Raw genomic sequence first — 26,377 nt, forward strand, 5'->3', positions numbered from 1 at the left:
TTCATACATTCTGTAAAGGTAAACTCATCATTTATCAAAAAGCAGACAGACATAAAAGGTCTTCTATATAAATAATACAGCAAAAACAATAATGATAATTCAATTTAAAATTTCCAAGAGAAATTACAGACCTGGCAAACTCATGACAGCATGTTACATGGAAAAAAGTTTGTCTTTCCCGCTTTTCTGTTAATATACACATTCGTTATTGGATGACGTTCAACCAATTTCCTGAATTTGGGTTCTAATTGGGATCAGTCCGTTCCTCGTTTTCCTTAAGTTATGAAGTTTTTGACAGAAATGAAACAAAGGTACTGATTTTATTTATTTGAAAATGTAGCAAAATATCTGACGGACTGGAAGATGTAGGAGTGAAAGAATATATACCAGTCATTACATTATTCTGATGCATAAAGATGGTTATTTTTCAACATAGTTAAAGAAAGTCTTACCACATCATCTTTCTCCCATTTATCAGTGTTGCTCTTGTCCTGATTCACTATGTAACCAGGAGGAAGCCAATTGACAGGGGGATCAAATATCGACACCACCATACGACTAGGCAGTCCTTTCTTTTTTCCAAGGCGATACAAGTTACAGTTGCTGACCTTCAGGAAAAATATTCTGATAAATCTCTGGACATGCATTTATAAGAGAAAATGATAAAATATAAAAGAAAAGCAATTTTACGTGGTCAAGCCAGATTTTATATCATTAGGCACTTCCTCTAGTTCTCTAAAGGGTGTTCAGCTTTCTTAACCAATTTACAGCACAGCAAATATTATTCATTTAAGGACAAATATATTAGGTGCAACTATTTCAGTTAAAGAAATCTGACAGTTTAAATTCTCTTTACTGCTAATTTTAAAATAATAGTAAATATGACACAGACAACTATCATTAATTACCAGTATTAAAAATCAGCATTTAACCTAGATTTGGAATGAAAAATGATTACTATTGTGAATAGATTGACTTAAACCTTGGCAATAGAAAGTGTTAACATGGTTCTGTAAAACAAATCTTATTAAGTCATACTCCAGATGTTATTTTTGAAAGATTCAGATTCTTTTAAATAATATAAATAGAAGGGAAAAAGCCCACTCACATACACAAATATCTTTTCCTTTTGAACTACCAACTTCTGGTCTTCATTTCTCATTTTAAACACACTTTCCATATTTCTTTTTAAAGTCTTGAAATTTGAACATGAATATTCAATCACTTTTATTTGAACTGTGCAAATTATTTAGCCTTCTATACTTTCCAAGACTAAACTACATTTAAACATTTAATCCTCTGTGAAGCCTTTTATTAGTAGACAATCAAATACTTAGCATTTAATTCAAATTATCATGTTACGAGGGAAAAAAAAGCATTTTTACAATCTATTATTCCAAAATTCTAAAACAGCAATAGTAGAAGTGAAGACTGCTCACTACTGTTTACATTTACATCAGAATACTGCTATAAGTTTTGATTTAACAGTTCTGTAAGATTTGTTTTTGTTTAATTTTACGTATTCTTGTAAGATTATACAGAAAGCTTTCTTGGAAAGTAACTTAATGAAGAAACAAAGAGAAAAAGGTCAATAAAGCTACAACCAGATGCTCTGTGCTCTTGATCCTTCTTAATTCAAGTACTCCCATTAAGAGTTTCTACTCAAAGCAACTCTAATGTTTGGTCCACCAAATGTGTTCTAACTAACCCAGAACTTTTGGTTTGATTCAGTCCTTTCTTAGGCTGGTAACCAGCTGGTTTAGATTTAGAAATGAACCATAAAAAACAGTTTCAATCAATTACAGCTATGGTAACATTAATTCCTTCATCCTGCATTCATACACACAAATATAGATACACATGCACAGAAACACACACACATATACTTTTTATATATATATAAATTTAATATTATATATACTATATATAATATAAATATACATGCCTTCTATGTAATATCATTGGATTGTTACTACTTACTTTTTTGCTTCTCATGTATGACAGCCGTCCCTCATGTGCATCAGGATAAGTGCAAAACAAGTATGTAGTGATGGCATGCTTTAAAAATGAATCACCAAGCATTTCTAGCCGCTCCAGATTAAATCCATCACTAGCATTTGAAAGAGTCAAAGCTTGAAGAATGAGACCAGGATTAGGACCAAGAGTTTTTGAGGAGTACCCATTAGAAGGGTTCTTTTCAGAATCCACTCTGTCTTTTGAAAGATGAAGAGCTGTTGAAGTACTGGTGGTCACTGCCATTTTGGGGCATCCATCTGAGGTAGATCTGTTAGCATTTCCATCAAGGTATTTATTACTCAGTAGAGTACATTCATTGCTGGGCTTGGGCTGGTTCTCACTGCTGTATAAATTCTGAATGGGATATGAGGTAGTTGGTTGTACAGGAATTGCCTGCCTGCAGTAATTCAGCTGATTTCCTTGGCAAAAGTCTCTGTTAACTAAATCACAATTGCCATTGGCAAGGTTTTTATTATAAGAAACACCATTAATTGCTGCAAGTTCTGCCGAGACATCAATTTGGAGTTTACTGGGTGACTCATCGAGCAGTGTTCTGTAATTCACAGACATTTGGTCATGTTTTTCTGCAGAAGAGGTTCTATTAGCACCTTGATGTGCAGCATTTTCAGGGACTACAATTGTGCTGTGCTTACAGTAATTTTCATTCTCTACCAAAGAGGAGCTAGGTATAGAGATGAAGGATTTGCTGTCAATAGACTTTTTCCATCCGAAGTCCAAGTTAGGGTATCTGTAAAAATAACATGCTAGCTTTATTAAGAAAAAAATATTATGACAAGATGACTCTATGCACATTTTTAAGAAAGCAATGTTTTTCTGCAAAAAAGTGCCTGCAGCATTTAACTTCACCATTTGCAACCAAGTCGTTTTTTAACTATCATTTTGACTGAAAAGTGACATGAATAAAACAAAGGGTATCAGTTCTAAATTCTCATAATAACCAAGTTTTCACCTTGTTTTCTGTGAGGTCAAGTATTAAACGTATTGAAAAAATACATACCTGAAATCTGCAGGAAGTGATTTAACCCCTACACCAGCATCAGTGGCTGTTTGAGCTCTTAGTTCCTCTGCTGTCAAAAGGCAGTGCAGGCGATAAAGTATGCTGGGGAGGCAAACTGCTTTTCTCCACAGTGATGCTGGAATAGGATGTATAGCACAGAGCTCTGGAACCAGTATCTGGGGAAGCAAGAAGAAAATAATTTTACTTGTAAAATTAGGTATCAAACTACTGTTGAGAGGCAACTTTAATTAAATATTTGTATTTTACCTGCTTATTCTGCAGACTTTCCCATTTTGCTTTCCTCTTCTCAGCACTGCTCAGTGGAAGTGCTTTTCCCTTCTGATTCAAATGGCGAGGAGTCAAAAGATTAAGTCTAAAATACATGTGAAAACAGTTTAATACAAGCATATAATTAATGAATAGAACTTACTAGCCTAAACTTTCCAAAGTGATAACTTATTCAGTATGCACCATTATTGCACTGTGAAGTGACAGCACAGCCACTTCTGGAAAAAAGAGATGGATTCAAGTTACAGTTGGTATAACATAAGCTAGGTACCCCTCAGGAAAAAAAAAAAATACTTTGGAAAACACAAGCCCTTAGCAATATCACATGGAGAGGAAAAAAAACGGTACTTTGTTCTCCAACTACAAACATCAAACTGAAATATGGCTGTTGTTACCTTGAAGATGTGTGGTCCACATCCAGCAGCGGCTGGTTGAGATTGGTCAGGTCAAGATTATATTTTGTTTTATAATATTCAGCAAAAGTTTCATATTCAGGGGAAGGGAATTTACTGAGTGGAGTAAGATCAGTGTATACATCAGCTACATAGAATCGATGAGGCTGATCAAAATTTCGATACCTGAAAGAAAAATTCAATACATATTATAGATAAACTATTAAATAACTTACTTGAAAGCCTCCCCACCCCTAAAAAAAAAAACAAAACACCACCACTAGTTTAGCTCAATCGAATACTAAATAAGAAGAATAAATAAAGATATTATAGATTTGCTTTATTCTTAATTTCCTCTGCATAAATGTTTAAATTAAATGAGGGATTTACATCTTCAAAACCCAATATATAGATAACAATCTCAAAAGTAATACTACAAATTGTAATTTCTTAATTCCAAATACCTACTAATTGAACTTGATAATTTGGCTTTTTAAATCTGATCTCCCATTTGTGCTAAATCAGTAGAAATGGATTTCTACCTCATACAAATATTGTACTACCTCACACCTATACCGGTATTTTAACTAAGTCATCCTCCAACTAAAATTAAAATGCAAAAATTCAAATACTTAATATGGTAAATTCACAAGCCTTCCAAGTACAGTGTGGCTCTTTTAACAGAAGTAAGATATTAGAAAACTAAAGCCAGAATTCTGCAACACATTTGTTAGATTTAGTGATGCTATGGATACTATGTGATAAACACATACAAGAAAATAGTAATTAAAGGTTTAAAAAACAGCAAATCTAATTAAATCCTGACATCAGAAATTCAGAGTTTTTAAAGGAGCCTTTACATATCGGGTTTCCTAGGTATCCTCAGAAGGACCTGACTGCAGTTTACTTACTATGCTTACCTACAAATCTATACTGCCTTAAGTCTATGGATAAAGGCTTCTCTTAACCCTGAGGCTCTGAAGAAATATCACTTTTCTATCCTTTGAAACATGGCTGGGTCAGTTTAAGCTGTTGCTTAAACTAGTAACCCATAACTGTTCTTTTAAAGTACTGGAACAGTCCTAAGTAGAGACTATACAGGGCAGTGCCTAGTTAGTATGTGTAATGATAACAAAATGTCTCTTTAACTTTGTAATTTGTTGACTGGTACAGCACTTGATCTGCGTTCAAGAAGAAATTTTCTCCAAATGAAAATCAGGAAGGGACCAAATAACATAGAACACTTTGAAATAACCGTACAAGATACATTGGATGTTTAGGTTTGCTTATTAGCTTTTTTTGTGCTTTGATGTACTTCATCTATCACTAAGCTTCTATTCATATACCTAGATTGTCATCTCTAATTAAAATTAATATACTGTCAATGAGTCTTATTTAGCTTTCTTCCAAACAGAAATTCAATAAAACCTTATCCCCAGGCTTTCCGAAATTCTTCAGTGAAGAAAATGCCGGTTAAGGAAGCCTTTAGGAAATCTTTTTTCCTTATCCTATTTACAATCATGCCTATTTTAAGAATGTCCAAATAAGAGAAATACTTAATACTCACCGTGGAATGATAACTGCATCCTGGTAATCTTCTAACTTGAAAATGAAAGGCATTTCTTTTGTATATTGTGTACTGGGAATGCCTGTACGCGCTTCAGACTTTTCAATGTCTTCCATAAACTTAAAGTCAATGTCCAAAGTGCTGGAGTCATCAACTTCAAAAAGAAAAATGCATAATTCAGTTATTCAGGGGAGAGTTTTCCAGGAGGAATTTGTCTGGCAAGTTGTGAATTACACCTTTTTTTCTTACTCTGTACACATATTTGATTATTTTTCATTTTATTTATCTATCCCCAAGAGATTTCAAAGGAGACATATATATGATTTTAGACCCTTACAGAGTCAGCTGAAATCTTCTATAAATTAAGTCACATCATTAAGTTAAAACTAATTTGAATTGTGAAATAATAAAAATTACAACTTAATAAAATTCCATACTACCACGTGTGGTATTATTTCTACAGCTAACCGCTGAAATTTAACAAACATTAACAAGTGTGTTAAAGAATTAAAAGTGAATATTAAAAAACACCCACTCAATTCTTACCAACATTAAGAGGTAGAACACAATAGGCTGAATCAGCTTCTGTGGGTTTGAACTCTAGTGCAGGTTTCTCAAGACGAAGAATATGTGAAAAAATGTACTGGTGGAGTCGTGTTATCAGCTCAAGCATTTGCAGAGACAGAGTAAAACCAGATTTCTTAAGCTCAATAGATATTGTAACCTCTCCAGAGCGAGTATACACAGGAAAGTGAGGAATCTAAATATGAAACAAGAAAAAAAAACAAAAGACAGAAAAATTCAGAATAGGATTCCTCTACAAAGTACCAGTTCTTTAGTTTAGATAATGGTAATTATGCAAAGAATGGTACTAACATCTTGCTAATAAAAATAATACTGAAATCCATTTAAGTGTTTAAAAAAATAAAGCCTCTCAGCTGTTTGAAACAAGTCATGTTTCAAACACTTGTGCTAACTCATGCCCCTTTCAAGGCTGGGGGCAGACTACACACTAAATCAGCTAATGTCCTAGGCTTCTCAAAGAGTAGGAATTTACTCCAGAGGTTCTCTATAAGCTGGCATTCTCCTGCCAGTTTCCTACCTTAACATTTGTGTAAGAAGTAGTACTTGCAACAAACTCACCCTGCTGTAGGAAAAGAAAACACAGAAACCACCAATCAGCAGATTCTACAATGAACCACGCTTCTTTCATAGCTGAAACTGATCGCCATTCTCCATATCTGACAAAAACCATGCAGGATCGCTGTATTAGGTAATTTAGACTTGGATGTTGACTAGCCAAGGAAGCCCTCACAGATCTGCTAATCCAGCAGAACTGTGCAAGACTGGGAGAGTGAAACAAAGTACTTCAGCTATCACATGAACCACCCTGACAGTCTAAATACTTTAAAATACCTCGCAGTTTGGAACCACGTATAACATTATTCTTCAGTCACAACTCAACTGCCAAACAGAAGCAGCAGGGCAAACCTTCAAAGGAACACCATTGCTGAATCTTATTATGAAGTAGCTAGTATAGATCAAACAGCAGGACATCTGACATGACTACATTCCATGACTACTACATGTTTCTGAGGACTGTATGTTTTTCTTTAACATATGCCTCAAAGCAGTTGAAGTAAAGTGAAAGTAGGTGTAAAAGGAAATACTGGAAATCTGTGGTATTTCAAAATAAGCACCCAATGTGAAAAACAATTCTTTTGATATGCTGTTGTTTGTTTGTTTGTTTTAATTTATTTTGTGTGTGATATCCAGGCAAATGTGCAAAAATCACCTAATTATGCACTGAAGTATGTTGTTTCCATCTCCTTAGGAAGTTTCACACAATGATATCACAGGTCTGTATGAGTCTTTAAGTGAATACTACTTATTTTTGATCAACAGATTAATGATTCTCTGGCTTAAAAAAAAAAAAAAAACACGCACTTTTTACTTCCAAAAAGCCAATTGATATAAAATGTTTTCATTATCTGCCAGAATATGAAAGCTACCAATTCCTTCATCTCAATTTTGATTAAAATATAAATTACAAAGTTACTGTGTGTGTGTGTGTTAAGTATTATCATATTTCTTAGAATTCAGGTGAAGATGTGATCAGAAGGCACTTTTGATGTGGATTTGTATGATCATGTAGTCCCTCCATGCTGAACATTTTTAGAACTACACTCTTTTTAGGCCTCTTTTCAAAACTTTGCTCCTAGGCTTTCCAATCCATAAGACCAATAGTACTTTTCCTGCAGAACTTTGATGGTAGGAACCGCTAATGGAGCATGCTGGTTTTAGCAGTGATAGTTAAGTAAACTTCAGTGCTCACTTCTATTATGTTTCCTTTAAAAGATTCTCGTATTTAATCACAGGAATACCATTCACATGCTTGGATTAAAACCTCTGTAGAAAGGTCTACAACATGGTTTTCCTGTGACTAATCTGCTAGGAGTTTGTTACCCTTGTCACAAAAGATATTTTTAAGCTAAGATGGAAAGTGAGAGTATTCATTTTAGGCAAGGGCACAGTCACTGAATTATTTCATTTGCATTTTCACCACACAATTCCTCCCAGATGTAACTATCATTTAGGGCTTTGTGCCAATTTCTATTAACACAGCCTACTTTTTCTGCTGTAGCAGACTGTGAATGCTGAAAGGACTTGTTATCATAGCTTTCCTCTAGATAAGTTAGTGCTGCAGGCCATCTCTCTAGCTGAAACTCCATTCCTATCATACTTCATACAAAAAAGGAGGAACATTTTGAATTTGCTACTGGAAAATAATAAAAAATAAAATTGTAAAATGAAAGTGGCTGCAATAGAACAGCTTGTTCTATTAATAAAGTGGTGACTGGAGTAGATATATTACTGCTTATTTTCCAGAGGTTGCTTGATACAAGCAGCAGTTATAAAACAGAACAGTTGGAAGGGACCCACACAGATCATCAAGTCTGAGTGCCTAACCACTTTAGGGCTAACCAAAAGTTAAAGCATATTATTAATGGCATTATCCAGATGCCTCTTGCCTCTCATGGTCATTTCCAACTCTTCAGTCTGGAAAATTAGGGGTTGTGAAGCATGTAGTTGAAGGAAAGGAGCTAGATTCATTACCTGAGGTATAGGTTTGGCTGTCAATATGCCAAAACATCTTGTCGTATCCTCAGGAGGATATAGCTTTCGTCTCCTGAAGTTGAGCTCATCAGGCAATGGAGTAGTTAACACCATTCCTATCACATAAAGGTAACAGGGCTGATCGGGTTTGGGATAACTATCTCTCAAACATTCTGGAATCTAAAAATCAAAAAAGAAAACAATATTAACATGATTAAGTTAGGAAAATTCACCTAAACATTACTCTTTGAACAACCTTTGCGCACGTAATTGGAAAAAGTATTGCTAAAAACGAGTAATAAGAAAATTAATTAAGACTTTTGCTTTGTTAAGCAATGACATTTGGTCACCAGATTGACCTGGGAGTCACGAACTCCTGCAGTGTTCCACCAGTTCTTCCTGTTTGGTAAGGCAAATTCTATTACATACCTAACTTTTCACTGTAACCACCCTGTGTTAGAAACACAAGTCTAATTTTAGAACACAGTCTTAACTTCACAATTAATAAAATTGATGTTTTGATGCCAATTACCATGTTTAGACAGTATCTCCTTATGTTTAGGACACCCTTTATGTCCTAGATCTTTGGACAAATAAAACAAATGAAAAACCCTACACTCCAGTAGTTCAGTTTTTATACAAGCTTGGCTGACTTTACAGTTTTATAACACAGATTATTTTCCCCAGAAAAACAGTTTCAAAATGTCATTTTTCCCCTACTAGGGATAAACACAAACAAAATTATATACATTGCCCCTGTTGCCCAGGCAGGCATTACATTATAAAAGTTTTCCAGTACCAATTCTAGCTTGTAGATTTGAATACTTTCTACAGCCAGAAGCATTTTTAACTCTGCTGTTCATATTTCTCATAGACCCTAAGAAACCATGCTTTATGTTTGGTAGGAGTTCACTACTTTATAGGTCTCAGAAAGTGATCCTTCTGTTTATCTAAAAATAAACTGCAATACATGTAGTCGTGAATTTTAAAGTTATACTGCAGCAAAACTACAGCTTTGGCTTAATGGAAAATTACTCATAAGTTTAATAACTATATTAAGCCCAAGAGGACCTTGTAGACCTTAAACATTTGCCAAAGCTTCTTTTCCAGATGTGAAAAGCTGGGACAAAAGCAAGGGAAAATATTCTTGGATTTTGTATTAAAAAATAACTGAGAAAGAATGATGCATCACTTGACAAATCAGCTCCTCCAAATGAATGACAGTATCATGCATTTTACAAGTAGCTCCAATTCAAAAAATGAAGGTAAGAGGACTTGAAAGTGGCACAAGAAGCACCACAAAACATACCACAAAGATCCAAGCTGGTAAGTTTGACGAGTCTTACAAGAAAAAGTTTTTCTCATCTGACTTTCCCTCCATGATACTCTTTATGATGCTGCAGTATCCTTTCCTTGGCCTTCCTAATAACTAATTATTTAAGCTACTAATAAAATTGGAGCATGTGGAGGATGCCAAGAATGGAATTCCTTAAGGGGTATCACCGTAACTGAGGCTGTACATGAACACAGCACTGTACCCTACCACTCTGAGTATACATACAGATATCCCCAGATGTGACCAAAAGCTACAGGCTTCTTCATGAAATGCAAAGATTATCAACAATCTATTCTCAATGTTTTTTTTCTGAACAAGTTACAAGTTAATTCAAAGGACCTTAGAAAGAACCCATAACAATTGCAGGGGAAGAAGGAAAGTTCCTGAGCAGTCACAAAACTTCTTTCTTGTATTTCCTCTTATTATTACAAAAATAAATAAATAAATCTCCACAAATAACATCTAATAAGTCCAATTTTACAACCTTATATGGCTGAAACTTGTTGTAAAAGATCTAAGGATAAACTACTTAATGAAACAATTTTCAGTTATCTTAGGTAACCCTTTCATTATAATAAGTTTAATATGTAAAGCTTCTGTTTTTTAAATTAAAATATTAGAAGTATATTATTTGACACTCTAAGTTAAACAAAAAATTATCGAATTTCTTGCTCAACCACAAAAGTCACCAAACCAAGCATCTAAAAAAAACACAGTGTGTAAAGGAGCAATTTCTGCATTTAATTAGTGCCTTGCAGATAACTTCGAATGCCTAGCAAATATATTTTGGCCTCCTGGACAACTCCATCCATCTTAAATTATCTTTTCCAGAAAGGCAATAATTATTCCATTGCTCTAACACAGTTACCAAAGAATTTAAATTTTTACAATTTATCAATGCAAGGTAATTCTATAATTTTATCTCCCGGTTATCACTATGCTAGGAAAATACAGTCAACTAACTTTACAGAAAATGTACATTCTTTCAGTTACAGGCATGCTTCCATAGCATACTCTCCCATAAGTTCTTTTGTAATAATAAGGTATTAGTGCAAGTTTCCATACAGTTAAAGCTCCAAAATGTTTCAAGATTAAATTGAATTGTAAAAGATTCCTATCAGGTAAGCATTGTGAGTTAGCAATTTTGTCTTCTTATCAGTACATAACATATTAGATTGGAGATGTGGACAGCACTGAGCGTACTAACAGCTTTAGGGTAGCACTGTCTTCTTTTTGTAGAGCCTGGCCTTCCTGGAACACTGGTTTCTTCTTCATCATGTAAATCAAGCTCTTCCTCATATTTAACCGTTTCTTTCCCAACTGGCATCAAATGATCATCCAGTTCACCTAAGTATTGTGAAAGATTACAAAGAAATAGCATTAAGAACAATCAAGCCTTGGTCTCTTCAAGTACTATGCAAATGTGGTTGCTCAGGAAAACACCTCAACTAGATTTTTTAAATACACTAATGCAAGGCTCCAAAAGTCTGTCTCTGGGGAAGGAGTGAAAAATGTTAAATTATTAAGTACTTATTTATAGTAACATTTTATGAATTTAAAATACAGTTATCAGAAATTTTAATTCACATGGAGTTATGCTAAGAAAGAGAGAACATTTATGTTCCTGTATCATTCTAAAAAGGGAAATACTACTGTTGACGGCATGCCCTCAATACTGAGTTTAGCCATCAAAATGTCATTCTTGGACAAATTTATTGCTTTGAATTCAGTGATCAAAAGGTGTAACTCATCAGATGGACAACATCCAAAAGCCAAACTTGTTTAAATGAAATATAAATATTTCTGTATTGCATTCAAAGCACTAATAACATGGAATTCTCTTTGAAACATTCTATAAGAATATGCTTCATTGCCAGAGACAAGACAACTAAAATAATCCTGCAATGTCTTATTTCTGGACAATGACTTACAATGCAGTAAATACAATAAATTTTGGGCTCTGTATTTTAAATATTTCTTTGTTAAGATTCACTTTGAAAAACATTAAATTATTTTTTGGCCGTGGTATGTAGTTCCTGATCTATAACCAACACCTTCTAGGGAATAAGATTATTTTCCCCTTTACGTTAAGTATATTCAATGTAAAAATTTGTTTGTCTCTTATTAATATTGCATTTGCAATAGAATATGTTAAATAAGAAAATTTCCCTGGAAAATGACTTAGGCTTAAAAGGTGTATGCTAAATTATTAACTACATGATGACATCACAAAGCAAGGCAAGAGAAAGGAAGTTACAGTAGATACATCAGAAATCCACATATATGCATAAGTCACACCTTCTTCAATCTTTAATTATGAAAAAACTCTTTACCAATGAGACATTGCTTTTCAAATTCTTACCAATTTTGTGCAGTTTTTCACAGCAAATAAGAGCTACAACTCTCTCAGCCAATCTTGCACAACTCATTGGAGGACCCTAGTAACATATAAATATTTCTTAAATACTTCAGTTGATTAGCATGTTATTTATTATATGTTATTTATTATATGTTAGAAACAATTAGTTTAATTTAACATAAAAATATTAGGCAAGCAATACTTAATAAAATATTGCAGCAATGAAAGTTTCATGAAGATACTTACACTCATTTTCCATGGAAACCAAAATTACAAGCTTTCAAACTGAAAACTATTATTGATCAAAAACAATAAAGCACATGTTCCTTTGACCAATATCTAAACATGAAAAAAAAAAAAAAACAAAAAAAACACAACATTGGGAAGGATATCTAAGTATTTTTGCCCATGGAAAAAACAGCAACTGCTCGAAAACAGGTAACAGAAATAGACACATTTAAATGCAGTTACAGAGCACAATACAGGAAGAGGGAAATCATGTGATTTTCATTTACAACATTGAATATAATCTCAAAGCGGTGCGCACACACCTACACCAACATATTCGCTTATTTCCATGCTTTTCCTTCCCCAGATACCTACAACAATTGAAGCTCGAAGAGGTGAGTTGATTGGCAGGTAGAGAGTAGAGTAAAATGTATGATCAGGTAGTTCTCGGGTTTTACACTTGGGAGCTAGGTGTGTAAATGGATCGCTTGGTAATCTAGCGCAGTACCTAAATTGACAAGAGATTTTTCAAATAATCAGAACTTGCAAATTAAAACCTAAAGACATTTCAATGGACTCTTGCCTTACTGGCGTAAACACTACATAAGATCATTTCACGATATACTGAGCACTGCAAGGGGACATGCACAATTAATGTTCAACTAACTGCCAAATAGGAGACCACCTAGGGTTGGTCTCTAGGGTTTACTGGCGTCCTATTTCTCCAATTTGTCAAGTTTCCCCTCCAAATGGTAGCCCTTCCTCTACAGGTGTCGAAGGCAAACGTGTTGCGGACACACTCTATACTACTAGGTCAATGAATTAAACTGCATCGGATCTGCTAATGGCCCATGAATAATGACACACACAACCAGACACAAGCTAGCCTTTGAGTCATCTACCACTAACTACACTCTGTGAACCTGACTGCTTTGGCACATTTTATTTGCCAGGCCGTCCCACCCAAATGGTCTACATTTCACAAATATAGCTACTGGTGTGCTACGGCAATTGCACCAAAAGCTTTACTTAAGTGAAGTAAATTACATGTGCTGCTTTTCCCTTGTTCACAGAGTGAAACATTTCAACACACAGAAGACAACAGGGTCGGTTCAAGGGCAAAAACTGCCCTTGATGCCACTGTGGGCCAACCACAAAGGCAAACCACCTTTTCTTTACACATCTAGGAACACATTCTATAAGGACTTGATCCATATGACTATGGGAAAGTTGAGCAGTCTGTACCTCTCTGGCTCGTCGTCTTTGCCTTTTTGGAAGAGGGTCACAACATTCACCTTTTCCTGTCTCTGAGGACCTTCTCTAACTGCCATGACTTTACAAAGATGGAATCAGCTCGTTCCCTTGGAAGCATATTATCCTGTCTTGTGGAATGGTATTATGTTCAGCTTACTATGTTTTTGTTTTTGAATACAACAACAAAAACAACAGCAACACATTGATCTGGCAAATGTGAATATCAGAACTGGAAGATTTTACTACAGTTTTAATGTGCTACTTACCTATTTTTAAATCTAGCTTGGTAAGAGGGGGAAAAAAGGACCTTACTATCTAGTTTGAAATTAAGTTTTCAGGACAGCCTTAAATTACAGAATGGTTTTAATTACAAAGGAATCTATTATTACATTTATTATATCAGAGCTAGAACCTCTGTATGATAAAGAGACAGAAAGCGAACTATACCTTCAAACCAGCGCAACCACTTTCTCTCGATGAGAAGACCCTGTTCAAGACTCCCAAGATGAAATATGCACCATGCCCCAGCGTATGCTCCCATGTTCCAAGACAAACTTACAAGCTTTTTATTCACAGAGAAAAAGTAGAAGGGAACATGCCTCCTACCTATTTATGTGTCCAATTGCAGTGTTAATAGTAACTCTTGGACTGTTCTCATCTGGCCTCAACACATAGGGTGGAAATACATCATCATCATCAACAATGGGTTCAGTTTCGGTTTCACCAGCATCAACAGATTTTGAGCATTTGTTTCTCAGGATCTTAACATTTCAAGAACAGAATATGATGAGAGATGTTTCATTTAAAACATACTATGATAAATTTAACAAAAACAGGCACATTCCTCTGACCACATACCTTCTCAATTGCTTTGTATGTCTTAAGATCTTCTTCAAAACTTTTAATTTTGTCTGTATCTGCTAACATTATGTAATTGGAAATTGGTGCTCTAGCTCTTCCTTTTGACTGAACATAAGAACGGTATTCTGTGGGCAAATCAAAACGCACCACCAAGTTGCATTTTGGTATGTCAACACCCTCTTCTACAATACTAGTAGCAATAAGTAGGTTGGTCTCATGTGCTCGAAATTTTCTAAGAACCTGCAGAAGGAATGAAGATGAATTTGAGAGATTAATCTGACACTTGACTGTGTCACCCACTTCCTCAAAAGCTAGTACAATCAAAGAGAATTGATCAGACATTCAAAAAATTTGTCTAAGTATGCAGATACAAAGCCACTATAAGAAGTATTTTCAGAACCACAGCAAGACCATTTTGTCACAATAGTCAGATTTCTAGGAATCATATCTAATATATATCTGAAATTACGCAAGTCTAATGAGATACTGCAGACACTAGCAACAGAGAAGAAACCACCTTTTTTTTTGGTGTTGTTTTTTTAATTAGAGCATAACAAAATGCTGCTTTCAGGAGAGCATTTTTTTTCAATCAATTATTTCTGAGGTTGAAACATCCACTTTGGAGGCAAAAAAAACACATTCTAGAGTTGTTACTTCTCATATTTACATTGTTTAGTAAACATTAACGATTTTTGTTTTGAGGTGGAAAAAAGAAGGGTCAGAAAAAGCATAAAAAATATTTTCCAGAACACTACCAGTTGTGTTGTTACATTAGAAATTCTAGAAAGGAAACAAATATTTTAAGAAAACTAAAGAGCAAAATATGATTGTACCATGTTAATAAAGATCCCCAAAAATGAAAAGTTTATGTTCTAAATTTGTTATTGAATAGGTGCCAACAATATTCACTGATTTTAAAGTTTTGTACATGTGGCATATGATCAGCTAACCTTCATTAGTGGATTAAACCCATACATTATGACATTTTTAAAGGCTTTATGTTCTGGGTGACAGATGTGTCTTTTTGCACCCCTTTCATGCATGTAAGTTTACTTATATATATATGTATGTGTATGCATGTTTGTTTTTAATCAGATCTATTAGGCATGATTAGCTTCATTACTTATATGACACATTTTTTTCTTTTAAATACATTCACTATTCAACTCCTGATCTACTACACTTCAGGAGTTTTACTACATTAAGTTTGTTTTTTTGTTTTTTTTTTTTTTTTTGTTTTTCTTTTTTTAAACTGTGCATTTCAGAAGGCTACTAGATGACAGTATCATCACAAAAGCTAGAAAGATGACAAGCCAGCTGGGGTATGAGGGAAGAACGTATTTGTCTTTGAAATATTTTACATGCATGTCAGGACATGTCAGGAGTTCTACATGTATGTAATTTAGAGATTTACAAAACTCACTTTTAGCAAAAATAAACATAAAAGCAACTTAATAATTGTTAAAAATGCCAGGAACCTTGACTTTCTGTACAGTATTACTGTACCACTATTAACCCAACGGAGAACAATTAGATGACTGATGATCTCACAAGACGGGAGCGTAATTTTACATGAAGTTTTAATTTGTTTGTACGATGTGACACAGCAATTTATCTAAACATCTGTTATTTTTATGAAAAACATCTGTATTTCAAATTAGTATGCATATTTGTTACACCATGGGTATTCCCTGAACTTCCAGTGACTGTGCCCAGACTCTGTCTGTTAAAAAAAAAAAAAAAAAAGTTCTGAAGGTACTGCTAGTTTCAATTATTTTTCTTGAAGTTACCTCTTCCTGTTTTCTGAATTCTACTTCCATCTGCTTGTTACGAGGCTGATTCTTGCCAATGCCATGTCCAGTTATAAAATTGCTACTGATGTAAGCCAGTTCTGGATCTTGTTTACCAGCTTCTTTTATCAACCTAAAAATATTACATGTGTTTTTAGAAGTCACAAACCAAAAAATGGAAGACAATCTTTTGTTTACAATAACTATGTTAAAAAATAGAAGTGGAAACATGAAAAGTATGCATCTTGCTAGCACATAAACTAGCCTTAGATTTCTTTAAAAAGACTGATTTCTAGTGAAAACCTCTACAATAATAGTAAGACAGACCACGTACAAAGCATGCGACTGCATGCATCACATACATTTTAGACTTATCATGGTAAAACCTGTTGTTAAAAACTGGTATTTTTAAACCAAGCTACTACGCTAAAGCTTCCTGTTGTTACTAAACCCTATTCATTACATTTTAGTGAATTTCATTCTCTGTAAATGACTAACTGTAGCAGAAAGACCTTTAACTGCTCCCTCAAAAAGTGTGTTTCCTCAACATAAGGTGTTCATTCAGCTTATTCCCCTACATCTTTCTTTAGCTTATAAAAGCAGAAAAAGCTGACCAAGGCAATGCTTTGATTTCACAGACAAGCTAGAAGATTGCTTGTATAAATAAAGTACTGAATCTAGAATGAGGCATTTGTGGATTTAAGAGCATAATTACCTTGTGCAATCAAAGTAATTGCTTATGCTGTAGCATCCTTAGTTGATCTGTTTTCAGCATGGACAGAATCTGGGATTTCTCAACCATAGCAGACTTATGAGCAGCAGAGCCAATAGAATCAAGGGGTCATATACAAAAAATTACACCTCTCGCATGTTTCACTAGAGCCATCCCAGTACCAGTTTTCTCATATCACATCCATCTGTCCATCACCTGGTCCTCCTCACGTGTAAGGACAACCTGCCTTCATACACCTCCAACAGCAATCCAACTTCCTCACACTTACACCTTGAGCAGCTCTCACAGAAGAGGCTGGGTGTTGTGCTAGGCCCCTGCTACATACCTAGCACGTGCCCAGCTAGCTGCCCTCAAACCAGACAGAAAATAGCAAAGTTCTCCTGTTTTCTCTCTCCCACTGGAATACTGCTCAAGTCACCAATTTTAATGAAGTTTATATGAACATAAAGCATTTTGGAGGCTTCCTTCCTTTGTACTCTGTTCAAACTGGAACGGTCAGGGAGAATAAGCAAGAAAATGGAAAAGCAGCAAATAGTTTGCTATCCTTATAGAAACAGACAGCACAAGGACATGGGTGTATTAGACTGAGTCCAGAGGAAGGCCACAAAGATGATCAACGGGTTGGAGCATCTCTCCAACAGGCTGAGGGAGCTGGGGTTATTCAGCCTGGAGAAGAGAAGGCTCTGGGGCGACCTTACAGCGTTCTCCTAGTAATGTAGAGCCCCCTTTAGGGGGCTGCAGGAGAGCTGAGGAAGTACTCATCGTCAGGTAGTGCAGTAATAGGACAGGGTGGAATGGCTTTAAACTAAAAGAGGGAAGGTTTAGATTAGCTATTAGGAAGAAATTCTTTACTGAGAAGGTGGTGAGGCAATAGCACAGGTTGCCTAGAGAAGCTGTGGATGCCCCGTCCCTGCAGGTGTTCGAGGCCAGGCTGGATGGGGCATGGGGTACAGCAGGGGATTGGAATGAGATGATCTTTAAGGTCCCTTCCAACCCAAACTATTCTGTGATTCTCTTGTACTAGACTAAATGCTCTTTTAGCTGAACAGATTCCCATTTCTATATGCAGCCTAGGCTCTAGAGAGAGGCATTCTAAGAAATGAAGAGTTATAATGGGAACAAAGCCTTATTTTTATTTCTCTATGTGGCATTTCTGCCAATCTGTATAGCTTCAATTTGAGCATCTATCTAGTAAGCATTCCAAACATTCCTACTGTGTCTCACTCATTACAGAAATGGACAAAAATTAAAAGCAACTGAATAAACATGTCACTGTGCACAGCTTTGGAAAGTTCTTGAGAAACATTTAACACTTTAACATTGTGGTCAAAAAGAAAATTAAGTAGTGATAGCTAGTAGGTATTGTTTTCCAAACAGACCCAAATTTCTGCTTTCAGACCCTTCTCTAGGGAAGTTGTGAGCCACTGCAATGAAAACAGACGGACATGGGGCCTCAAAAAATGATTTCAGCTTCCTCTAAGCTCCATTTCAGATCAGGAATGAACTGTATAGACCAAACAAAACAGTAAATGAGCCACTTCATCAGTTGTGTATAGTAATAACCAAAAAAAAAAAGTTGTTTGGGGGCAGGACATGGGTTGGTTTTGTTTGCTTTTGTTTTTCCCCTGTCTCTAGTCTGTAGCATTTACAACATGAGCAGTGGCTGCTGCTAAAGATCTCTAAAGAAAGATTAGCCCTAATTACTGTGTCAGAGGAAAATCCTACCCCTTTCTTCCACAAAGTCTACAAGTGTTGCCTTTCCCCATTCATCATGAACTATGGACTTCATAAACCAGGATTATAGTCTTGAAGTTTTACTGTAGAGATTTAAAAAAAATAATGATACTACTACTTTAAGTTATTTCTGATCCCCAGTGGATTATTGGAAGCTTGAGTGACTTTAATATACTAATTCAAAAGTTTGTGACTTCCTTATTCAGGAAACAGTATTTCTACCTCTATGTACAGTATCAACATAGCTGCAATAAGCTCAAGGGTGCTGATCTTCCAGGAATTTTTGAGATCAGGTGTACATGAGGTACAGGAGCATTTTGAAGTTATGTTAGCTAACTTTCTGGATAAAACTAACTGGATAAAAAGATGCATACAGTTTGATTTTTTGCTGCCCATAGCCTATATTAAAAGAGGCTTAAAGATGGCAGAAATTGGTTACCTATTGAGTCTAGATATTCTCTGTTGGTTTCAATAGTAGTTAGCATATAGTATAGTACGTAAGTCACAGTCTACAAGAACAGACAGCACAAAAAAAGTATTTTGACCTCATTCATAATTTAAAAGAAAAATAAAATTTCACATTTCCATTCACTCCCTGTAGGGTAGTGAAATACTCATTCCAACTCAACAAAAAAAGTGATCAGGATCTATTAAAGTTATTTGTTCAAGAGTTAATAACAGAACACTGTCATTTCTCTGAATGGCTTAATTTGCATTATATAGCATATTTATGTAAACGTATTTAAGAGTGCAGAAAAGCAAACAAAAGAGATGAAGTTCACAAAAAACGCATAGGCAAGTCTGCAGATCAAAGACTATATTATATAATACAAACTATTCAGTCAGGCAAAAGGTAACAACAGAAGGGTCAGATTCAGAGGTATCCAGAACTTAATAAACAGATTGCACAGGACATTTAGCACACTATTACTGCCCCCCTCCCCACCAAAATCAAGATGCAAATAAATCAGATGTCACTCAGTTTGTGGCAAATGGCATTTAAGAATTTTAAATGTTATGTGTAACTATCATGGATCACATTCAGGAATAAGAACTGATAAGGAACGAGAGTACTGCAAAGTGTATCTTGGCAAATATTCCACGGTTCATATTTTTCTTACTGCATACTGTAAGAAAGTACTTAGTGTTTTACTGAATAGGCGTTTTTATAAACACCAACTGTTAAAGTAGTACTGGTAAATCTTAAGATATATTTGTGTAAGGGCAAATTTGATTTCTGCAGACTGGATCATATAATAATGTGATTTAGTAAGGTAATGGTAAAATTTCCAGAACTATTGCACTCAGTAGGCTAAAGGAATTTCCAGCATCCATTGCAAATATAAATTAGAAGACCTATTAGCGCAAGTCAGTATATGTCTATTTTGCAGTTAAGGTACAGTGTTTCACCTTCTAAACAAATCAAATTACAAACCCAGATCCAAAATGAGCCCTTGGGTATAATTTTCAAAAACATGTGGGCCCTTCCCATCCACCCCATATACACAACCTGGTTTTTTTTTGTTGTTGTTGTTGTTTTGTTATTCTTTCTTTACATAGATCCAGTATTGTCTCCTAAACCAACTTTAAATGAAGTTCTAAAAATACAAGATATACAATATCCTACATATTCACAATACTAACATCCATGTGCTGGCAGCTGAGTGTGTTTTTTTAATTAATTTATTTTTTTTTAAATAAAGAAGATTTACCTATTTAGAACAACTGCTGTGTATCTTCTTTCCACAAAAATAATTCCACATAAAATATTAGTAAAAGGAGATGGGAAATTAGTCTCTGGCTTCTCTTTCTCCTCAATTTCTTCATCCTCATCATCATCTTCAGAATCACTCCAAGACACATAATTATCCTGATTCCTATTGTTATACCATTCAACGCTTTCAAACTGCTGCCGTTCATATGGTTTGTATTTGCGCAAGATTTCAAGCAGCTTTATTACTTTTGGGGTTACAAATTTCAGGTCAAGTGAGGCAGGTGAGAAGTGCTCTTCACAGAGTGCATGTATTTTCCTTAGGAAAGTGTCTGTAAACAATAAAAATTTCCTGTGCAGCTCCTCTTGTTCATGTTTGATATACTTCTGTAGCTCTCTCACCATCATCCCAGCTACCTTATCTGCACACCAGGGTCCCAGAACAACCAACACAGCTCGACAGTCTGACAATATCTACAACAAATGAATTCAAATATCAGTTTAAAGAATACATTCATGAATTATTGATGTAAGACTGGGATCTTGTTTCTCATATAGCACAATCTTTGTAAGGATTATTATACCTATTCTATCACAAAAATATTTAAAATTGGTTTCTGTCATTTAGACAACCTTGGGAACTTTGGTTCTAAGTCACAACTAAACTTTCAAATTCTGACATTTCTGAATCCCAAAAATAGTTTAAACAATTTCACCAAATTGCAAAATATTATTATTTGAAATTTACCTTAAGATAATTATGTTAAAAAGGAGAATACTTCTTGAGGCACCTCAATAAACAAAGCAGAAAGAATTATCCCTTATGTTAAACATTGAACTAATAACAAAGTAAATGTTTTAGTAGGCTTTTTTTTTTATTTAATTAGTGATACTTCCTAAGCTTTCAAAAGTATCTGAGCAGGAAGTTGCATTAGGTTAATCTTACTAAGTCTCACCTCTCAAAGGAAAAAATTAGGGGTATGTACATGGGGGCCCAATAGGAAAAATGGAGGGAACTCTACACTACTCAGAGAAAAAAGCATAGACTCTTAAGTACCATCAACATCTTATGTGATGGCAAGGTTATTCCTCCCACAGAGTCAAGTGATCAAACACTAAACAAGGAAATACAGAAATGAGTTACAAACAATACTAATGATATACACGTCCTGTTACAACAGAAACATCTCAAAATAGTCACGATAGTAGTTTTCAGTTGTTCTTTCTTAATCCCTCTTCCTTAATTCTGTGGAGAAATATAGAGCAAGATTTCTTTACACTATCTTCCCTAACATTTGTTAGCTGTGGGACTTGAAGGCATTTTTTTTTCTAAACAAATTGCAACTGCATACAGAGAGACTTGATTCTCCCCAAAACCAAGACAAAAGGACATCACAGGTGAAAAACATTTCTTTTTCTTAATATGGGTGCCTCCATCTTCTTGTAAAGATGCTGGATCAGCAAACAAACACAGAGGGCTACATGCACCAGAAGCATAGCAGTTAATCCACTCCTCTGGACTACGTAAATCCTTGGGATCACATCCAGCTGCCAGTATTCCTTATGCATTTTACCCCACTGCATTTTAAGTTTAGCACAAAAGTAACCAGGACTTCCTCACACAATTGTGACAGACTGAAAAGTAGAAATATAGACTGTCTTACTTATCATCCTTCTCTCTGGCGCAAATAACCTTTTTTATCTGGACACTGACAGAGTGCTGGTTCTCTAGAAATGTTTAAGGAAACTCTCTTCATCCCAAAGTATTTCAGAAATACAATTGTCAACTTCCTCATAGATTGATATAGAAATACAACTCACTTCTAACTTCTTGTCATATAAAGAGACTTAAGTACCTCAGGAGGCAATTTCAAAGGCAAAGGAAAAAAAGGGTGCTTCAACCTCAGACCTAAAGTGTGACAAGTCCCTGCTCAACATATGCTCACCATGCCTTCTGTATTCTACTCTGCCATCCTGCATGACCACACATGGGCAAACACGTAGAAAGGTAGGGGCAAGTTTCAGGTTGAAATTCCATTCCACTAATACAACACTGTTCTAAAATAAATTGTGGAAATTGTAGGGCTATGGTTGGAATTTTTGCCTCTACTCTTACTTTATTATCTTGTAATACACACAGCTTTTCCTAATATTCCCTGAGGCATTACTTCCTCTTCTGTACTGAATTATTCAAAGGTTATTGGAGATCATAAAGATGTCAAATTCTTGACTTCAGAAATAGGGGTGCAGAATATTTTTCTGCCTTAAGCTAATTCGCATACAAGGTTCTCAAACTAGATGAAGTTCTGATCTAGGAATTGATGATTGACATTTAAGCCCCAATCATTACCTGCACTGGAATACAAAAATAACAAGTCTTTTTGCTTAGATATGCTAGGCTGACTTAGGAAGTTTCAGTTAGCTTAGAAAGTTTCAGTAACATAACATATACTGCAAAGAAAAACAGTAGTATGATTTCAGTTCCCAGTTTACCACACAAGTTATGTCCTTACCTGTTTTGAAATTAATGTAGAATCTCTTTCCTTTGAATGCACAGATATGTTGCAGTCATTTAGAAAATGAAGCGCTTCATCCAATTCCTTCAATAATCTTCCATACAACCCACTTTTGTCAGTATATGGTCCACAGTCTACAACAATCTCACATGGCTGAGAAGTATATCTTAATTGAGGGCAAAGATCAAGTTATTTCAGCCTGTTAAGGTTACATGGCAAATAGCAAGGGCAATATATAGTATAGTCAAGAGTATACTACAATGACTAGAGTCAATGACTCAATGACTAGAGTTGCACAGTTAAATATATACAAAAGTATAATTATAAAAAGTAAAAAAAACACCACCACAAATACTAAACTACTTTGTTCTGAAATAGTATTCTTTCTCATATACTACTTAAAAAAAAAAAAAAGGATAATATCACTATCTACACTTCAAATATCTGAAAATTTATGGCAAAGCAAATTGAATCTACTTGTCACCATCTTCACTTCTAGTATTCCAAAGCGTACTCTTTTGATATACCAAACAAATAAAATACACGTAGCATAGATTTAGGTCTGTATGCAGTTACACAAGTAAAGTATTTACTCTTCGTGAATGTCACAAAAACAAGTGAGAAATTCATAAAAGCAAATGGTTCACACCAATTCAGAAAAATACATTCAAGAAAAACAAAGAAGAACACAAAGCAACTGTTCCAGAACATCTTTTTGATATTATCTGAAACTCAGTTCATACGAAACAGTACAGCTGCTGCAAGAAAATGTGTAATTTATTAATTGTTTCACATTAACTTTCCTCCACAGCAAACAATCACATTATCACTACCTTATTTAAAAAAAAGAAAATTCACAGCATTTTATAGTCTGTAAAAAACACAGTGGAAAACACTCACTTGCTTTACTATTCCAGTAGTGTTTTTACTGTTTTCCTCTTATCTCCCTCTGGCTTTCATTACCATCTAAACCCAGAGTAGTCATTTAAAACAACCAAAAAAATCCATGCAACTTCTCTGGCATCTTGTATTGTGGATGTTGCAACGTTTTTCTCAATGAAATAGCAACATTACAGCATATGCTGAACATAAACCAGCAACTCCAAACACAAGACAGCGAGTTTTACAACAAGAAGTGTTATGGAATGATTTTTTGTCTTTTTTTTTTTTTTTTCCCCCCAACATAATATGTCGGAACATTAAAGCAAAGCACTCTTCGTACTTAACCTTAAAGAAAGATGTACTTCAAGACTGGTTACTCAAAAAGCCATTTTACATGTTTATCTTCTTGTCCATATCCCATATGGACGTAATGGCACCAGATACACACACCTTTCTTAAGGTTTCAACTAGAAAATAACTCTACTGATTTATTCCTTATTAAATGAAAATGCAGTTGTGAATTAAACAGCTATAATTGTACAGCAACATACCTGTCTAAGACCACCAAATCAGTTGCAGTTTCAGCATTGCTCTTTAGTATTTTCTCCAGTTTCTGGATCTTCTCCTCTAACTCAGCAGGATCACATTTCCCATTTAAAATGGAAGCTGTTAATCCCAGGATTCGAGGACATGATGGGTAATTCTCACAGATCTGTAAATTAAACCAGAATGAAATACCTTTGGACAGTTGTTTCCACCATCCTGCAAGCCTGCTATCAAACTACCAGTCAAGAAGCTTAATAGGAAATTAGTATTTGAATAACGAGTATTGGACAGGGAAACAAACACCCAACAGATATTTTCTACTCTATTGCCCGGAATTTAACCTATAGAACTAAAGAATATTTAACAGCTATCACATTTAAAGATAAATATTTACTTGGTGGAAATATATAGAGAAATAGACTATTAGCATTGCACAGGATATCCCTGCCGCATTTACAACAGACATGCACATCATAATACTTACACACCATGAAAAAACTTAAGTATTATCTAAGAAATAAAGTACACATGGTTTGTGGTCAAACTTGAAGAAAGATCTGGAAAGACATCTGTTATAAAGGTTAACCATATTATATAAACCAAATACCACACAGAGACAGCAATATTCCAAAAAAGCTCTACAAACCTATTCAGAAATCAGTATTTTAAAAATAAACTTATTAGTACAGCCCATTTCCAAACACTCCCCCTCAAATATTTTAACCAATTAATTTAGAAAATGTATTTAATTCCATACTTTTTTTTATGTTAATGCCAGGTTTTTCTTTAATCACCGCTATAAGATATCATAAACACACTATTTTTGTCTTATAACATCAGTGAAGTGTTAATTCATTACAGTAAATTTACAATTCCACAACATGCTAAAATATGGTTCCATTGATAAAATGGAACCATAAAATATGTTTCCTTCAATAGCAAAAGCTGGCTTAAATGTTTCCCACTTCTCCAACTCTTCCACCACACTCATTCTCCTCAACAAAACATTAGAATGTTCATGCAGGGGAAACCGACCTTCATAATTTCACGGTATGGGTGGTCCTGGATTGCAAGATGGCACTCATCAAACACCAGAAGATTAATATTTGACAGGGATAAATATTCATTTCTCAGAACAGTCAAAGCAACATGACATGTCATAACCAGAACCTACATAAAAGGGGGAAAAAGTTTTAGTAAAAAAAAATAAATAAATAAAGTAGTAAAAAAAAAAAAAAAAGACTCTGAGGTCAAAGTGAAATGGAAAAGCTCTTCTGCAGGTCTTGCTATACAGTATTACCAAATGTGAATGCCATTTATTCATCTACCTATATCCTCTTAGTGCATGGGAGAAGAAAACATTATGTACTTGAGAAAGTAATCTATCTAAAGGTTTTATACACATCTCCAGTCACATGCCTAGAAAAAAACAATTACATTAAATAAATAATATTAACACCAGCAAGACTACACAGAACAAATGTCACTGAATTTAGTGTCCCTAATCTGCCCCATCCTCATGTCGACTTTTCCCTAAACTGATAACCACATGCTCATGCAGCAAAAATTAACAAAATTTCACGGAAAACGTCACGGAAGTGGTAAAGACTGCAGTGGGATTAATGACAGCAACAGAAGATCTTTAGAAGGCCAACCTTAAATTCAAAATTATCATTCAAAAGTAAATCTAAATACTTTAAAAATTGCATCCTGCCCTCTAGCACGGAAACTACTGTAGAAAGTTAGAAAGATTATTTACAATTTAAAGAGGGCATCAGTTAGGCATCACAGTTAAGTAAGTTTTAACAGCACAGAGGGTTCTGTTAGGTCAAAAAACAGAGGCAGGGCTTATATATATGTTGCATACAAATTAAGACTAATTAATCTTTTTTCTCATACTCTGGAGTTCTGAACTCATTATTTGACAATGTCTCTGCCAATACAAGTACTACAATTAGGCCCTAATAACAAATCCTATTATTGAGTACTGGAGTAATTGGTAAGAAAATTTATCAAATGAGCTAACAGA

General features: G+C 34.8%; 1 protein-coding gene across 5 annotated transcripts in view; it reads right to left on the reverse strand.

The window, feature by feature from the left end:
- DICER1 (dicer 1, ribonuclease III) overlaps nucleotides 1-26,377 on the reverse strand; it is a 69,176-nt gene that overhangs the window by 14,121 nt on the left and 28,678 nt on the right. For 4 of the 5 annotated variants that reach the window (XM_084287530.1, XM_084287532.1, XM_084287531.1 and 1 more), the window contains 18 exons: nucleotides 25,384-25,518; nucleotides 24,354-24,514; nucleotides 22,918-23,086; nucleotides 20,406-20,878; nucleotides 16,227-16,359; nucleotides 14,434-14,676; nucleotides 14,182-14,336; nucleotides 12,697-12,829; nucleotides 12,097-12,172; nucleotides 10,942-11,081; nucleotides 8,399-8,578; nucleotides 5,828-6,041; nucleotides 5,282-5,435; nucleotides 3,718-3,900; nucleotides 3,302-3,407; nucleotides 3,035-3,210; nucleotides 1,981-2,764; nucleotides 453-608 (listed from right to left, as the gene is read on the reverse strand). In XM_084287530.1, the coding sequence (XP_084143656.1) occupies nucleotides 453-608; nucleotides 1,981-2,764; nucleotides 3,035-3,210; nucleotides 3,302-3,407; nucleotides 3,718-3,900; nucleotides 5,282-5,435; nucleotides 5,828-6,041; nucleotides 8,399-8,578; nucleotides 10,942-11,081; nucleotides 12,097-12,172; nucleotides 12,697-12,829; nucleotides 14,182-14,336; nucleotides 14,434-14,676; nucleotides 16,227-16,359; nucleotides 20,406-20,878; nucleotides 22,918-23,086; nucleotides 24,354-24,514; nucleotides 25,384-25,518 (3,771 nt within the window). Of the gene's footprint in view, nucleotides 1-452; nucleotides 609-1,980; nucleotides 2,765-3,034; nucleotides 3,211-3,301; nucleotides 3,408-3,717; nucleotides 3,901-5,281; nucleotides 5,436-5,827; nucleotides 6,042-8,398; nucleotides 8,579-10,941; nucleotides 11,082-12,096; nucleotides 12,173-12,696; nucleotides 12,830-14,181; nucleotides 14,337-14,433; nucleotides 14,677-16,226; nucleotides 16,360-19,495; nucleotides 20,879-22,917; nucleotides 23,087-24,353; nucleotides 24,515-25,383; nucleotides 25,519-26,377 lie in introns of those variants that run through there. The other variant, XM_084287534.1, reaches the window with a different exon arrangement.

Source organism: Netta rufina, assembly GCF_964035555.1.
Source record: "Netta rufina genome assembly, chromosome: 5".
NCBI lineage: Eukaryota > Metazoa > Chordata > Aves > Anseriformes > Anatidae > Netta > Netta rufina.